Source organism: Drosophila pseudoobscura, chromosome X (assembly GCF_009870125.1).
Source record: "Drosophila pseudoobscura strain MV-25-SWS-2005 chromosome X, UCI_Dpse_MV25, whole genome shotgun sequence".
Lineage (NCBI taxonomy): Eukaryota > Metazoa > Arthropoda > Insecta > Diptera > Drosophilidae > Drosophila > Drosophila pseudoobscura.
The window spans coordinates 67109812-67125319 of NC_046683.1; the positions used below are offsets into that span (position 1 = coordinate 67109812).

The following is a 15508-nucleotide window of genomic DNA, read 5'->3' on the forward strand; positions in this document are numbered from 1 at the left end:
ATGACTTTAACCCTTTTGGCGGCATCAGCTCTCAAGGCATAGATTCCCTCTCGCACACACCATATCGTGGGGCTTTGAAATTTTAATGGCATTTAAGTGAGTGTACAGGGGCGTGGCTGTCGCGCTTGAATTAACAAATTAATGCAAATGCTTTTTGAAATCATTCCACTCATCCGCATGCCTCAATCCTCCTGCCTTGTCCTCGCTTAACCTTAATTTAATGAATATTTATGAGCAGCGGCATGTTTTTTCCCTGTCTTATTTTTGCATCATCTTGGCGGGGACGCAATCGGGGAAGGGGACGTGGACGTGGAAAGGGGAAAGGGAACGTGTACGGGGACTACTGCATTTCGATCTCAGGTTGTAATTTAATTGCAATAAAGAAAAAGCAGTAGCAACAGCAACCAGAAGCAACAACATCCGTTTCCGTTTGCACCACGACATCCCGTCAAGTGCGGCAATCGCATTAGAATGCCGCGAAGCTGTCGTCCATCTCCCGTCCCATCTCCGTCGTGATGGATGAGCACTCTGACACTCCACTCTACCCCTCCTGTCTGTCGATCATTGCACTCCATGCTGCTCCGACGCTGACTCTGACTCTGGGTCTGAAACAAAGTCAGCCTGCGGCTCTCACAACTGCTCCTGGTCGTGTTTCTCCTCCTTCGCCTGCTCCTGCTTCTGCTCATGCTCTTCGTTGCACTCGTTTAATTGCATTATGCCGCAGGTTGTCGCATTGCCCTGAAACTCCTGGCACTCCAAAGACGACGGACAACGACACTGCATTAATTTGCATGTGAAAAAACTGCATTCCCCCCCTTTTTCTGTGGCTCAACTTGGATGATGATGCTGCTGTTGCTGCTGCTTGCCCTCCAGTGGATTTAATGAAGTCAACAAGCTGCGGCTGCTTTTTGCCAGACGAATAGACGAAGAGAGCTTCTGTCTCCAGTTTCCACTTTAAGTAGTACGTTTATTCCAATGAGAAAACAATGAACAATTTCACTGGCACTTTCCTATCTTAGCGCGAGGTGCCATTAAACGATTCTCCAAGCGAGGGGATACATGTTTAGGGGAAAAGGTGAAACAATTGCATGCCTTGAGATTGGGGGGCACGAGATTGTTGTCCAGTTTCTGGCAGCAGGAAGGGACAAAGTCGTCCTTAACCACCGTCCTGTTGTTACGCAGCCAGGAGATGCTGGCAGTGGAGCCAAACAGCACCATATTTTCACGGATCATCCGATAAGCCTTGATAGCCTCATCGTTGTTCGTGTAGGCAAATATGTGCGCGTACCTACGCGGGCGATACTCGTAGACACGGACACTATTGAAGGCGCACAAGGAGCGCATCTGTTGGTAAACATGGTAGGGACTCGGATCGTGGCTGTCCTTTGTCAGCATGATCAACTCCCTCGCGTTTCGTGATGGATATATGGCAATGTCCAAGTGTATAGCACGGAAGCGCTGGCTTAAACTAAAGAAGATAAAGAAGTTAATAAATGGATATATATTCTATTGGATAACAAACGCACACTTGAATAGCCTCCGTCTGGAGGGACGTATCGATGTACTGCAGAAAGGCGAATCCACGACTGTTGTATTGAAAGTCAACCTTGAAGCGCATTACAAAGATCTCACCCAGTTCGCTAGCCACCCGAGCGATCTCGTCTATGTTATATGAGGCATACGGTGCCTTGAACATCAGATATAGCTGTTGAACAAAAAAGGTTTGGTTAGCCTCTCAATGTGTGGAGTGGAGTGCGTGGGGACGCGACAGGCCTTACTTCGCCGGCACCATTTTGCAACTCGGATCGGAGCTTCTTGTTAAGCACGCGTCGTGAGGCAATGTAGACGGTTCCGTTCAACTGCCTTTTGGAGTATTGGCTATGAAAATCCATTTTAAAAAGCAGAAAGCCCACACAAAATTCTACGGCACGTGCGCAAAGGGTGAAAAGACTTTTGGTTCGACCAGACTGTGCGAAAAGAAACTATTGCAGTGCTGCCACATGGCAGCGATCAATCGATTGATCGAGAGTAAATCGATAGAAACTCAAATTTGAATGTGTATTTAAGTATCAGGTTTTCAAATAGGAACTTCGCAGCAGTTTGAACTATTCGTATTCTCCAGGGTATCACTTGCTGATTTTAGTAGACTTTTGTTCTATCTAGCTTCTTTTTGTTGTTTTTTCATGTCGGGGCATCTCTTTGCTTTGTTTTTTGACAGGCAGCGCGTGCTTTTTTCTAGCTCATGCCTAACAATATAAATGTATGCAGGCAGGCACAGCTTTTGCACCAGTGCTTGCCACAAGCCGCAGCACCAACGTATCGCTGCGGTTGGGCCCACCCTATCTGGGGGCATTGTAGAGGTTGCGGTGCACTCAAGTGCCTGCTGCTTCTGCTTCTGCTTCTGGGCTGGTGCTGGTTCTGGTGCTGCTTCATTTTCCTAATTTATACGCGCGCTGTGCTAATGAAAATTTACGTGGCAAGGCGACCGCACACTTTGTTGCCGGCGTGTGGTTTGGGATGGTGGTGGGTGCTACAAGAGGTGCGGTGTGGGTGGGATATGGCACTTGAGCCAGCACCCAAGATACTCTGAGCTGCACCTCTATCGCGTCCACTGATCCCCAAAACTCTGGGGTTGGTGAACATTCATAGATACACTTCGCAAGCCGGAAGATTTATTTCAAAAGGAGAATTTCATTCAAATTTTCTGTAAAAGTAAAATAAAAAATAAAAAGGGGAACTTTTTAAATCTGATTGAAAGTGTTAGTCGAAAAATGGAAAAGGACACTCGAGAAGTGAAGCTGGATAACTATTTCCGATCCCAGGTTAGCAGCTATGAGAGGTACCACAAGAGTTTTACCTGCCAGTCGGATCGGGTAATGATTGACAAATGGTTGGCGGTCTTCAATGCGTCTCCCGCTGCCGAGAAGATTGCCAGGAACGGACTGATGCTTCTCCTGAACGGTCACCTGTCGGACTTCGGCTCCCTCAAGGATCCTTTCACGGATATGAACAATTTGGGCAAAAATCTCAACATCGTGTTAGATAATTATGAGGGAATCCCGGAATCGGATATGATTGACCAAGCAGCTCCCTCAAAACAAACCGAACCTTCGTCTCGGCGTATTGAAGAAGGATACCTGGAATCCATTTCAGAGGTCTCCTCGGGGCTTGGGTCCTCCGATGAGCAGCCCTCCAGCGCCATCACAGTCATAAGAAATCTAAGCCATCGGCGGTCTAACCACAGTCCTGATTCCCTTGGATGTCGTCATCAATCAAATGAAAGTGTTATGCAGAAGATACAATCCTTCGAGAGAATCGCTCAGCGAACTCAAATGGAAGCCGCTTTGAATTCTACCAAAGGCAGTGAGCACTTTCTAAACTTCCGAAAGATTTTGGCAAAACGAATAACCTCCGTCAACCTGCCATGTCTCACTGCAGGGGAGCCTCGAAAAGCTGCTATCAACGAATACGCCTCTTTGGGTGACTTGCAACTCCGCTTTGAGGAACTGGCCAAGCGCTTGGGTATTGACTCCTCTCAAAACAGCAGCCTAACGGAGGGGCAGTCAACAGCAAGAGAAGCACCAGAATGCGCTATCCTGGGAGCAACTCCTTCTTTGGGTGAGAAAATACGGAGCATGGCTCAGTACAATGAGAAATGGCTACGTGCGGTTGCCAAAACCGAACGGATACCAGGAAGAGCTAAGCAAAACCTGCCAGAACCTTCCCAGGACCCAGTAGAGATGACTCAACGCAGCCAGGAATGGCGGCACGACGATGTAACAGATAAGCGGACCAATGCCATAATTCCATCACCTTCTCTTGGTGAGAAAATAAGGATCATGACCCAGAACCACGACACACCGAATTCCGAGTGTACCACATCCAAACGGACACAAGGCGGCGTTGAGCAGATGACACCAATAGTCCCAAAGTCTCTACTTGGCAAAAATGTGCGATATCAGGATCAAAAGATCTGTGAATATCGTGCTATGGCACCGAGTTCTAAGGATGCCACAACAGGATGCGCACCACCAGGGTGCGAACCAATAGAAAACCCAAGCACAAAATCTTATCTGGTTGATCAAAAGGAGATCTGGAGTACACGTCGCGAGGAACCACGATCCAAAGATGCCACTACCGAATGGACACCAAGAGATGGTGAAAGAACAGTAAGACCTTCTTACGTTGAACGCTTTATGGAACCGCGTTTCAAGGACGCCACAACCGAATGGACACCAAGAGAACCAACAGAAAAATCAAGCCCGAAACCTTCACAGGATGATCACAAGCAGATTCGCAATAAAGGCCGTAAGGCACCGAGTTCTAAGGATGCCACAACAGGATGCACATCACGAGGGTGCGAGCCAATAGAAACAGCAAGACCTGCAATGGATGATCAAAAGGTTATCCGGAGTACACGCCACGAGGAACCACGATCCAAAGATGCCACAACCGAATGGACCCCACGAGATGGTGTGATGGATGATCAAAAGAAGATCCGGAGTAAAGGCCACGAAGAACCACCAAAAAAAGAAGAACTAACAACAAAATTCAATAAAAATTCGACAAAACCTTTCCTGGACGATATAGCAAGGATCCTGACGAAATTCTCTGAAAAACCGTGTTCCAAAGATGCCGCAACTGAGTGGACACCAAGAGAAGGCAGAAATATAGAGAACCCAAGCTTAAAACTGGTTGATCCAAAGCAGACACGGAGTAAGCGCCACGAAGAGCCGCGTCCCAAAGACGCAACAATCAAACGGACACCAAAAGGTTATGCCCAAGATGAAACCATAGTCTCCTCTTCAGATGAACAAATACGGATTCTGACTGAAAGGAACGAGGAACTGCGTCGTCAGTGCCTGGTGTACTACCATGAAGATGGCCGTTTGAGGAAGCACCCAGCGGATGGCTCTCAGTTTAAACGTATGTCCAAGGGTTTCGAAATCGGTGTCTTTCGGTGCATGAAGCGTCTCAGGCGCTGGAACGGAGCTCCACATAGCCTGAAGTTCTTTTTAACTGTCTTCAAGAGTTGCGGAGTGCGCGTGGGTCATTCGCGATTGCGGACCTTGGACCGGCGCTTGGAGCAGATGGCCACTAGGTGGTTGGATGAGCAGCTGCGCATCCGAAGGGAGCGCGTCTGGAGCCTCTACCGCCAGTCCGTAGAGTCCAAGGGAGAGAGTGAGCCCATACTCACGCCGAGGGTAGCGAAAGAGCTGGACCAACTGATTGAGAGCCGCAAGCAAATCATAATGGAGGAGATGGCCCACACGGCCAAGCTGAAGGAGCTGTGGGTGGAGTACTGTCTCGGCAAGATCCGGGACCAGCAGTTGCAGCAGGTGCTGCAGAAACTCGATGAGAAGTACCTGCAGCTCGTGAAGGGCTTGAATAAGCTGGCCCGTCGTCAGGACAAGCTCTCGAAGCATAGCGCAGCGCTGGGTTGCTCATTAATTAATTTAATTTAAGCACTACACTACGCTTTATTAAAAACCTGACTAAAATGGAAACAAACAAATTACACAAACAAAATAAAGGAACAATATACACGTAAAGAGAAGTAACCTTTTTATAATTATGCAATGTTTCCACTGCTGCTTTGCACAACAACGCAGAAAAATTTGAAATGTATTTATGAGCAAAAATACCCTGTACTAGAAATTATAAACAAGTTCGTAGGCAAATTAAAAATCGAAATATGCTTGTTGTACAATCACAAATATTCTATAAAATTAAATGAAACGTAATGTATATTTCGAACCCACACTACCATGTTGCCCAGTACACCCCTTACTGAACAAACTCCCAAAGGGTATTAATAACAAAGCGAAATACAAGGAAAATGGTTGCCAGCTGGCTGGGGAGCATTTGCCATTTTGTAAGCAAACTGAAAATTAGCACTAAAAAGGAAATAAAACATAGGAAAAGAGAAATAGAAAACTGTCGCTAAAAGCGTTGGTCCCCAGTACTGGCCAGAGTCGACGGGGCGTGGTCAAGCAGGGAGAGGCAGAGGGCGAGGGAGAGGGAGAGGGACTGAAAGTCGAGCGGTGTTCAGTGGTCACTGAACTTCACTTTGAATTGCAGTAAGCCTGAAGCCCAAGTTAAAGCAATGCAAACTACTTTATACACGTACATACATATATAGTACGTATAATGTACATATATGTATGTACATAAATATCAGTACGAATATAGAATATGTACATATATACATATACTCGTAAAAGCTATAACTTTGCCATTAATGATGGCTTCATCAGCTTTCGGTTCGGGGTAAAATTTATGGTCTATATTCAGAAATTTGCATAGAACGCTACTCAATCGCCTGTCTGCGTCTGCATTAATTAATTATTTATAGCTTGCGAAACATGGTACTCCTCCTCCTCCTCCTCCTCCTCGTTCTCCTCCTCGTACTCCCGTATCCCCCGCCCCTTGCCCGAGTCCCGATGCCCGATGCCACCTTGTATCCTTGTATCACAACATTGTTTGCTCAGTTGCAAAATTTTGCTGTCTGCCAGGGCTTAAAGCGTCGTCACCGTGTTTGTCCTAGTCCCCCTTTAAGTCCGCCTTTAAGCAAGACATCGTCACCACTCCTATCCTATCCCTTGGGCCCTCTTATCTAACAGAATTGATCGACAAAATATAGTTTTGGTTCGAGGCTCATGTGCATGGCAGGCACGCACACATAATTATAATTTTTACAACGTCTAAATAAACGCAAATATTTTATGCACAGAGGCAAATGCCGCACGACTGGAAGCAGATTTCGATGGGGTTCCGAGCTCCAGAGCTTCAGAGCTGTCTGTAATGAATGACTGGCCAAAGAAGGTAGCGCGAAAGTCAGGCAGGCACTTGTCAATTCTCGAAAAACAAAGGGTATCAGGGTATCATTTCGGGGTATTATTTGCTCACTTTTTGGTGAGGTTTGTGACGCACCAGGAAGTGCAGCTAAATATGGTTGATTGTATTGAGAGAAAGGGAAAGGAATGTTCGCTTTGAATGGAATGTTTAGAATGGATATATGTACACAGACGCACAAAATGTATGATATGATGATCAAATCCATTTCTTTTTGGACTGGATTTGACATCAAGCTGCTTTATTTTGTATGTGCATGAATTCATATCAAATACTCGTTAATAGATACGACACATACCATTGTTTTAGTTTTGGAACCGCGTACATATGTGTAGTACGAGTAGAGAGTATACTCAATTTGATCAGGATTTTTTGGTGTGTGTTCTCATTGATCGTTTTTTTAACCGAGTATTTATTCTTTTTGAACAATTTCAAATAGCATTAAGAATATAATTTATGCCACTCAGCGCGCTGAGGCCAGGCAGTATCAACGATGAGAGTACTTCTCCGGGCCCTCTCTTTGCTTCTCTCTATCCACGTGTTTCTCATTGGTTACCTGGCGATTCTTATGGGTATCTGACGGTAGCTGTAGCTGGGCAGAGGCTATAAATATGATTGAATTGTCGGACCATTGAGTCAGTAAATTTTTGAATTTCACGCTATAAGTCAGTCCACGGAGGGCGAACTGCAACCAGATCGACTCACAGGAGAAGGAACTAAAAAACAATCAAGTAACAGGAGCTGGAACTGAAGAAAGATCGACACACAGGAGCAGTTAGTGAAGGAAACTCACAGAAGTCACAGAAGTGTCAAGACAGAAGTAAAAGGAAAGCCAGGAAATCAAATAAACTATGTTGTTCAAAGTCTTGCTGGTGAGTGAAAACCTTCGGGATTGTGGACTTCATGTGGATATACACTCGTAATGTATGCATCGGTAATCCTGAACAGCTCGCACTGCTGGCTACTCTGGGCAGTGATGCAAAGCCCCAACTGCTGGTAACATCGCCAGTGAATTATGCAACGGTAGGAGGAGGTACCTGGCTAGCTGCTGCTGCACCATCGGCTTACTTTCCGACTTATGCCAGCTATCCGGCATACGCGTCGTATGCGTATGCACCGGTTTATGGCGCATACGCCACGTATCCATACTACTCATATCTGCGACGATGATTCCAAGGATATCCGTTGATCTGTTGCTATTGTAAAACCTAAACATTTGTGTGCTTTTTAATTGTTTTTTTTTTTTGTAACTTTATTCGATTAAATTTACTCTTCTTTGTATGTAAATGAGTTCTTGTTTTGCCCCCCGTTTGTGTGCTGTGTTTTAATGATATTTCCTCGGCCTGATTCGATTTGGGAGCAGAAAAATCAAAGTGGCAACACTTGGCCGCATAAATACATAAAATGATAAGCAAATCAATAAACGGCAAAGGGCATGGCATCCAACTGTTCTGTGGGTTTTTCTTTTCCCCACTCGTTTCTCAAATTTGCTTACATGTGCGCATATTTTCACTGGCACACGTCTGGCATCAGGGAATTGGTGGATAGGAGAGGAGAGGAGAACTGTGTGGCCAGGGGCAATCCTTGTCAGTGAGGAGTATCTCGGTAGCCCGCTACTGATTTACCTTACGTGTATAAATCTTTTATTCATGTAATCCATTTGAAAAACACGTTTGCACATGATTGTGTGCGGGCTATACTCGTATAGCAAAAAAAGGGAAGCTCTTTCTATACATACGGTATACGAGTATCCGAGTATACGAGTATACGTACGTATGTGTCCATGTGCCCATGTGTATGTGCGTCTTGGTTGGTGTATATTTGATTTGAAAAATCGTCAAAATTATATAAAGTGAATACAAATTTCATTTACTCAGCTTTTTATTGCTTTGCCAGTTGGCAGACAAACATTGGTTGCCAATCGTTACTCCACACCACTCTCCATAAATGTAGTTACACCTTGGACTTGGCTTGGATGGGATTCTGGCGAATCGTACCGATCACCGATAGAACTGCTAGCACTTTAGCTATTTGCTGTTTGAGTTTCAGTTATACAAATATGTATACACCTATACCTATGTATGTTTTTTCTTTCCCTTTTTTCGACTTCTAATAGTACAGTCTCTTAACTTTTTGGTCATTTAGCAAAAATTCCCGTCCCATTCTGCTTATCTTATTTTTGGCTGCTTAGAACTCTTTACTTTTCACAGAAACACTTTTTTTGGGGGCAACAAAATAGAGAGCACGATAGAGAAATGCCACATAGAACGCACAACGCCCAGCAAAAGTTTTCCAGAGCTTGACGCAGTTTTATTGAATAAAAGGTCATTAAATTTGGACGCTATCTATGGCAAGAACTTGTGGCAATGGGGCATGGCGTGCTCTTCCTCTTCCCCAACCAATGCTCGCCCTGCCTTTTGCCTGGATTTTACTAGCCTTTTCCGCTTGCGTAGGAAACTTTACAACTACTTGGCATTTACTACCTGTGCAGACAGGAGGGTGGCGTTGGTGACAGCAGCAGGGACAGAGGTAGGATCCGGCAGTAGATGATGCCAAAGTTTTGATAAGCAGCAGCAGGAAGGAGAAGGAGAAGGAGAACTCCCGCCAGAGGGGCAACGAGAGCCCCATGCCCCAGGCTCTACCTTTCAGCGCGCTGCACAAAGTCAACCAGAAAACTTGACAGGGGTGCAGAGAGCAGAAAAAAGAAGAGAGCACAGGAATTGCCGAAAGGAAACATATTTCATATAGAAAAGAAATCCTTTTAAATGGAAAGTTTAATCCAAGCAAAAGTTTGGGGCGTAGGAGTAGATGCCTGGCTCTCGATAAGAACTCAGCCAACCCGTAGAGGGGAGTGGGGAACCGTGCCGTAAAGCGGAGGGGAGTACAAATTGGTGCCACAAAGAACTCGAAAGGAGTCCAAGTTGGAGTCCATTTTCGTTGTCAGGATATGGGGAAAGGAGAAGTGTGCTCTGCTCGTTGATATATAGTATACAATTCTTTATTTACACAGATTGGTCACAAGGAATGGGAGGGAACGGGACGGGATGCGTTACTTCTTCAGCAGCACGGGTGCGGCGGCAGCGATGGGCGAGGTGTATGCAGCGGCCACGGGGGCAGCAATGGGCGAGGTGTAGGCGGCGTAGCGGGCAACTGGTGCTGTGTATGCGGCGGTGTAGGGGGCGGCAAACGGAGCAGTGTAGGCGGCGGCATAGGGGGCGGCAAACGGAGCAGTGTAGGCAGCAGTGTACGCAGCAGGAAAGGCGGCGCTGTGGGCAACCGAGTGGGCGGTGAAGCTGGAAGCATAAGGTGCCACATAGGCGGCGCTTCCCACCACAGCCGGAGCGGTGTAGGCCAGAGGAGCGGCAGCCAGGATGCCAGGCTTGGCGGCAGCCACGGCCACAACAGCGAAGAAGCAGACAGCGAACTATATTTGAAGATTGGAATAAGTTAATCTGGCACTGGCAAGTTAAATCCCTAAGATAGTTACGTATTTCATATTGATGGCTTGGGTTTTTTGTTGATTTCTTTAGCGGATAGTTGTGCTACTGCTTGAAGCTGTGAGCTCTGTTTGATGTTCGATTGGTAGAGCTCTTCAGTTTTTATACGCAAAAGCCCAGACCCAAACATGACACATCCATTGGGGGCAGGCCCCCTCGGCCGAAGACAGCGCCGGCAGGCGAAGGCCGCGCTTACAAATGCATCGAACATCGCGGCCAGACGCCTCGACACTTGGCCAACACTTGGACGCTGTGCTGTTCCAGTTTAGTGGCCTAATGCAATCAGTGGGCAATCGGTGGGCAATCGGAGCGGCCCTCCATTGTTGGCCACGCACTCGTGGCACGTGCTGAGGCGCAATTTGGTTTGACATTGGTGGCGGCGTCGGCGTCGGCGGCAATTGAAATGCGTCGTGCCACGGGGTGGAACAAAGGCCGTAAACCAATTATGATCATGGCATGGCATCCCTTGTCTCCACTTAGTTTTTAGCTTCAATTATTCAGGAACTCTGGCATTAGCAGGGCATCACTAGCCGGGAACTAGTTCATTGCTTGAATCCTGATCCGGCACTACATTCAAATGGTTTCTCGGAAACTTTTCACCTTCCCTTGGCAACTTTTGAAACGTCCTGCCTGAACTCTACCCTCATCATCAGATTCTTCTATTGTTCCCATGAATAATTTGTGGAAACCACTTAAAGGCTGCTCCTGCCTTTTCCCTCTCTTGTGCCTCATGCTCCGTACATGTGTACCTCCTTCCTGCCCCATCCTACACATGTACCCCTCCGGCCAAATGTCGCCGGAATACTTTAGACAAATTCAAAACAAAATTTCTTTAATAGACTTCTTCTTGCAGGGGGTGCGGTTGGGGTGGGCAGGAGCTTCTTGATGATGGGGGTGTCATGTGTGCCGTTCACTTTTTACGGCACTTAAACGACGCATTAACGCGCACGCACAGCTGTTGCCACGCCCACCTTGCCCCCAGGCCTCAGCCCTGCCCCAAGCCGGTGGCAGTTGGGCCTTTATGATGGCAATAAACTCTACTTGGGGCAGGGCCCCGAGTCGAGTCCGGGTCTTGGTCCGGGTCTGTGACTGGGCCTGTGCAAAAGTGGCGCGAATATTTCACGGAACTTGTTCAAAAGTTCTTTGTTAATACCCTCGATAGGGGCATATTAGCGGGACTATAAGTATACCAAATTGGGGACATTTTGTTAATGCAATGATTCGAATTTTTAGTATCCGAAAATTACGTGGGGGAACGTTTTGAGTCGCAGCTACGGCCGCGACTCTACACTTACAAAATGTCTTTTTTTGTAGCTCTTATAGTCTCTGAGAACTAGGCGCGAACTGGGACGGACAGACGCACACACAGCCAGACATATAGACTCATCGACTCGACTATTGATGATCAATAATATATTTTATATGGGGTCGGAAACGCTTCCTTCTAGGCGTTACACACGTCCATCTTCCCCACAGTTCTAATATTCCCCTATCGAGTATCGAGTATAAAAACCAAATTCTGGAAAACTGTGTCCGTTGTTCTTTGGCTTCGAAATTCGTCACGTGCCAATTAATGAGTAACTTTCCGTACATCAGTGTATATAAATCATTCCTTATGGTTATTTGGTTTCAGCTATGGGGAGGGGGGGAGGTCGCCCTCCGTCCTAAGTTTTGTCCGCGTCAAACGGAGCAAATTTTGTGCGCTCGACTTTTTTTGTGTGGAAATTTCTTGCTTTTTAATTACTTGCTCACTTGCCACTCATGAATCCATCTGGCCCTGCTGGTCCCCAGGGGCTAAAGGAGGGAGTGTTACCCTTTGATATGCTTCTCCTCCTCCTCCTTTCCGCCACTCGAGAGTTGCGCGCTACACTTGAGCCAGAGAGAGAGGGAAAGAGAGTCATTGAGAGAGGGAGATAGGGGATGGCAGGCAACCCATCAAAGCTTTTAGGCGGATTAACCAATATAATAATTTTAGTCGCAAGTCCTCGACACAAACTTGACAATGAAAGCAACATGGCAGCTGCAGCTGCAGCTGCGGCTGCTGCTGCTGCTGATGATGAGGCACATGCCCCAAGTCAAGTGCCAAAACAAATATGTTGTGCTCCGGCTGCGGTTTCTGGGACAAGATTTCAATTTGATGTAGCTCCTCCTCCTCCTCCTCCTCCGCTAGACGAGTCCTGCAGCATGATTGTGCATTTAGTAGACCGCTCAGACACGCTCTCGAAAATGGGAAGGGAACCAAGAGATGGAGCCCAAGGATTGGCAATAGGCTGGTTCGCATGCACAGTCACATGGCAAACACTTGAGTGTCGTCACAAAGCACTGAAGATGGGGCTGGGTGTGGCAGTACGTGCAGGACGTACAGGACGTGCAGGAAGCTTCAGCAACAGTGGCAAAAATACTTCAAGCAACAGTCAAAAACAGAACTGGCAACAATTTTGCCTTTCCAACAGTTTCCCCAATCCCCAACCTCCAACCGATGCCAAATCCCTACCACATTTTGCGACCCACCCCCATCAGCAGCTCCTTCTCACCCTGCTCCCTTTTCCTTTCGCATCCCTTACTTCTCCTTGCCAGTCCCTCCCACCCACCTTCCCCTCGATCCATTGCATTTCAGAATTCGCGTAATTGGCATTTTTAAGCAAAATTCACGCTTCAACACTTTTTCAAGTGTGAGTCTGCGAGTGAGTGTGTGTTTGAGTCTGTAAGTGAGTGTATGAGTGTGTGTTTGAATCTGTGAATGAGTACACGAGTGCAGATATGTATAGACATACATACGTATGTATGTACATATGTGATATACCCCTCACTTGGTATATCCACTCGATATTTCTAATTAGTGGAGTTTTAGGCTCTGTCATATTCCCGTCTTGACATTCTCCCTTCTCTTCTCTTACGATTCTGCACCAATTTATTAATTAATTTTTGCCAGCAGCCCTCCGAGCTGTTTATTAGACTGTGATTAGCAGGGATAATCTGTGCGATAATCTAGGTCGGTTTCATGGCTAATTGAAACGAACCCCAACTTAAATCAAGCGAAATCGGTTGGCACATTGCTCTTCAGCACACTCTGAAGAAGCAGACACTGCTCGTACGAGTATACGTACGAGCATACGACATTCAAGAAGTAATCATAAAATGCGATAAATATGATTGTGATTGTGCGAGTGGCTACCGTTTCGGACGCAGCAGTGCAGCCGTAGCCGCAGCCCCCAAGGTCAGGGCCAAATCGGAGTCGAAGTAACGGACGCGAAGGCACGCACATGGTCAAAGGCTTGATCAGCAGCGAATCTACAACAAATCTAGCCAAGAATTGCGCATGCGCAACGTCAATTCGTCAGTCGTTGACTTGGCAAACGTTCGAATGAATCCATATGTTCAACTCTGGGAGGCGTGATGTGCATGGGAAAACAACTGAAGCCCCAATAGAGTGGTGGGCCGAAAAGTGTAAGTGGCTATAAAAGAGTCGAGTGGCTCTCTGTTGGACATCACACAGCCACAGCTCATCCACCAAGCGACAATCCCCCTCAGAAAAACACCACAAGCCCAACGCAATCAAAATGTTCAAACTCGTAAGTATTCAGAGGATCCGATCCGAATTCCCAGCTCCAGGCTGATCTCATCCTTCATTCTTCCAGGTTGCTGTCTGCTTCTTCGCTGTGTTGGCCGTTGCTGCTGCCAAGCCTGGCATCCTGGCTGCCGCTCCTCTGGCCTACACCGCTCCGGCTGTGGTGGGAAGCGCCGCCTATGTGGCACCTTATGCTTCCAGCTTCACCGCCCACTCGGTTGCCCACAGCGCCGCCTTTCCTGCTGCCTACACTGCTGCCTACACTGCTCCGTTTGCCGCTCCCTATGCCGCCGCCTACACTGCTCCGATTGCCGCCCCCTATGCCGCCGCCTACACCTCTCCATTGGCCTACAGCTCACCCTATGTGGCCCGTCCATACGCTGCTCCCCTTCTGCTGAAGAAGTAAGCCCGAGTGATCCGAGTGATCCGAGTGATTCCTCACTCTTGCGAGATAGTGCACTATGATCGTATTTCTCATGGTTTGGCATTGATTTTCCTCTCATCCCTGCACTTAGTGATTTTAGTGATTTTTTTTAAAGTGATTTTAGTGATTTTTTGTTCTTTTTTTTTTGAAGTAAACGTATAAGAACTGATGGAATTTAGCATTATCTGGGACTGGGAGTCGTCTCGAGGCTGGGAATTAGCATGCAGAAGGCATTGGGACACGCATATTTAAAGTGATCCATTAGCGAGCGGTTTTTTCGTGGCTAAGCGTTCAATTATTGCTACATGCCGAGGCAATGCCGATGTCGAGGACTGCATATCAATGAGGATTCGTTTAGCTATCGCAGATGGTTGCTTCAGCGATGGATGATTGAAGGATAGTTCCAGTGACGGAGGAGGAATGGTTACATTTGTTGATGCCACATTGAGATGCCACCATGCCACAATTGTGTACCGGAATTACCGCAGGAACCACAGCAGCCGCAAGTCACCAAAATATGGGCTAACATTCCGCCCAAAAGCCCCTAACTGAACAGCCGCCGGGGCACAACAAACACCGGAGATGACATCCTTGGGTCTGAGTTTGAGGCTTAGGAAGCAGTAAATTAAAATTGACACCTGATGCTGACACAATTTGTGAGTCGACTCGGGCGGCTGTTTCTGGCGCTAATGAGGCCTGAAACCAAAATGAGTCAACATAGCCATAGCCATGGAACAGATGACGATGATGATGATTTTGATGACATTTAATGAAGAAGGAAGCGTGGGCGGCAGCGGTCTCCTGATGTGCTTAATCAATATTTAATGACAGATGAAGACTTTGGTGGAACACTTTAGTGAAGATATTTAGAGACTTTCGAGGTTTAAGATACATACGTACATATGTATGTATGTACATATTCATTGCTGAAATTGATTTTCTTCGGATTAAGAGATACAGATGCTTTAGAGGTAGAGGCAACGACTTAAGGATATACATATAAGGAGGTATAGAGGGGATAAAATATCCTTCAGGCTGGAACAAATGTTTGAAGTGAAAAACTTTCCCAATAATTGGTTTTCGGTAATCCCTCTCCATCTTCCCCTATGAAAAGCTACCCACCCACTCCACTCTCCCAGAGAGCGGGGCAAAGGAGGGAGCAGG

The 15508-nt window shown here is 46.8% G+C and overlaps 5 protein-coding genes across 5 annotated transcripts; 3 read left to right on the forward strand and 2 right to left on the reverse strand.

The window, feature by feature from the left end:
• Window positions 1–941: 941 nt before the first annotated feature.
• tut (tumorous testis) lies at window positions 942–2123 on the reverse strand. Its single transcript, XM_001354168.4, has 3 exons — window positions 1779–2123; window positions 1527–1705; window positions 942–1468 (listed from the first exon to the last, which is right to left on the reverse strand). Exons 1-3 carry the CDS (start codon window positions 1890–1892, stop codon window positions 997–999), a joined length of 765 nt encoding a protein of 254 aa, XP_001354204.3. The 5' UTR covers window positions 1893–2123; the 3' UTR covers window positions 942–996.
• A 537-nt stretch (window positions 2124–2660) lies between these two features.
• On the forward strand, window positions 2661–5573 carry LOC4814143 (uncharacterized). The gene is made up of 2 exons (XM_015186924.2): window positions 2661–3363; window positions 3439–5573. The coding sequence occupies exons 1-2, from the start codon at window positions 2772–2774 to the stop codon at window positions 5463–5465; spliced, it is 2619 nt and encodes an 872-aa protein (XP_015042410.2). The 5' UTR covers window positions 2661–2771; the 3' UTR covers window positions 5466–5573.
• Window positions 5574–7470: 1897 nt separating this feature from the next.
• LOC6900944 (uncharacterized) lies at window positions 7471–8142 on the forward strand. Its single transcript, XM_002134609.3, has 2 exons — window positions 7471–7727; window positions 7804–8142. Exons 1-2 carry the CDS (start codon window positions 7707–7709, stop codon window positions 8023–8025), a joined length of 243 nt encoding a protein of 80 aa, XP_002134645.1. The 5' UTR covers window positions 7471–7706; the 3' UTR covers window positions 8026–8142.
• A 1695-nt stretch (window positions 8143–9837) lies between these two features.
• LOC26533186 (pupal cuticle protein C1B) lies at window positions 9838–10441 on the reverse strand. Its single transcript, XM_015186923.2, has 2 exons — window positions 10343–10441; window positions 9838–10279 (listed from the first exon to the last, which is right to left on the reverse strand). The coding sequence occupies exons 1-2, from the start codon at window positions 10349–10351 to the stop codon at window positions 9905–9907; spliced, it is 384 nt and encodes a 127-aa protein (XP_015042409.1). The 5' UTR covers window positions 10352–10441; the 3' UTR covers window positions 9838–9904.
• Window positions 10442–13810: 3369 nt separating this feature from the next.
• LOC4814141 (vitelline membrane protein Vm26Ab) lies at window positions 13811–14513 on the forward strand. Its single transcript, XM_001354165.3, has 2 exons — window positions 13811–13924; window positions 13991–14513. Exons 1-2 carry the CDS (start codon window positions 13913–13915, stop codon window positions 14324–14326), a joined length of 348 nt encoding a protein of 115 aa, XP_001354201.2. The 5' UTR covers window positions 13811–13912; the 3' UTR covers window positions 14327–14513.
• Window positions 14514–15508: the final 995 nt, after the last annotated feature.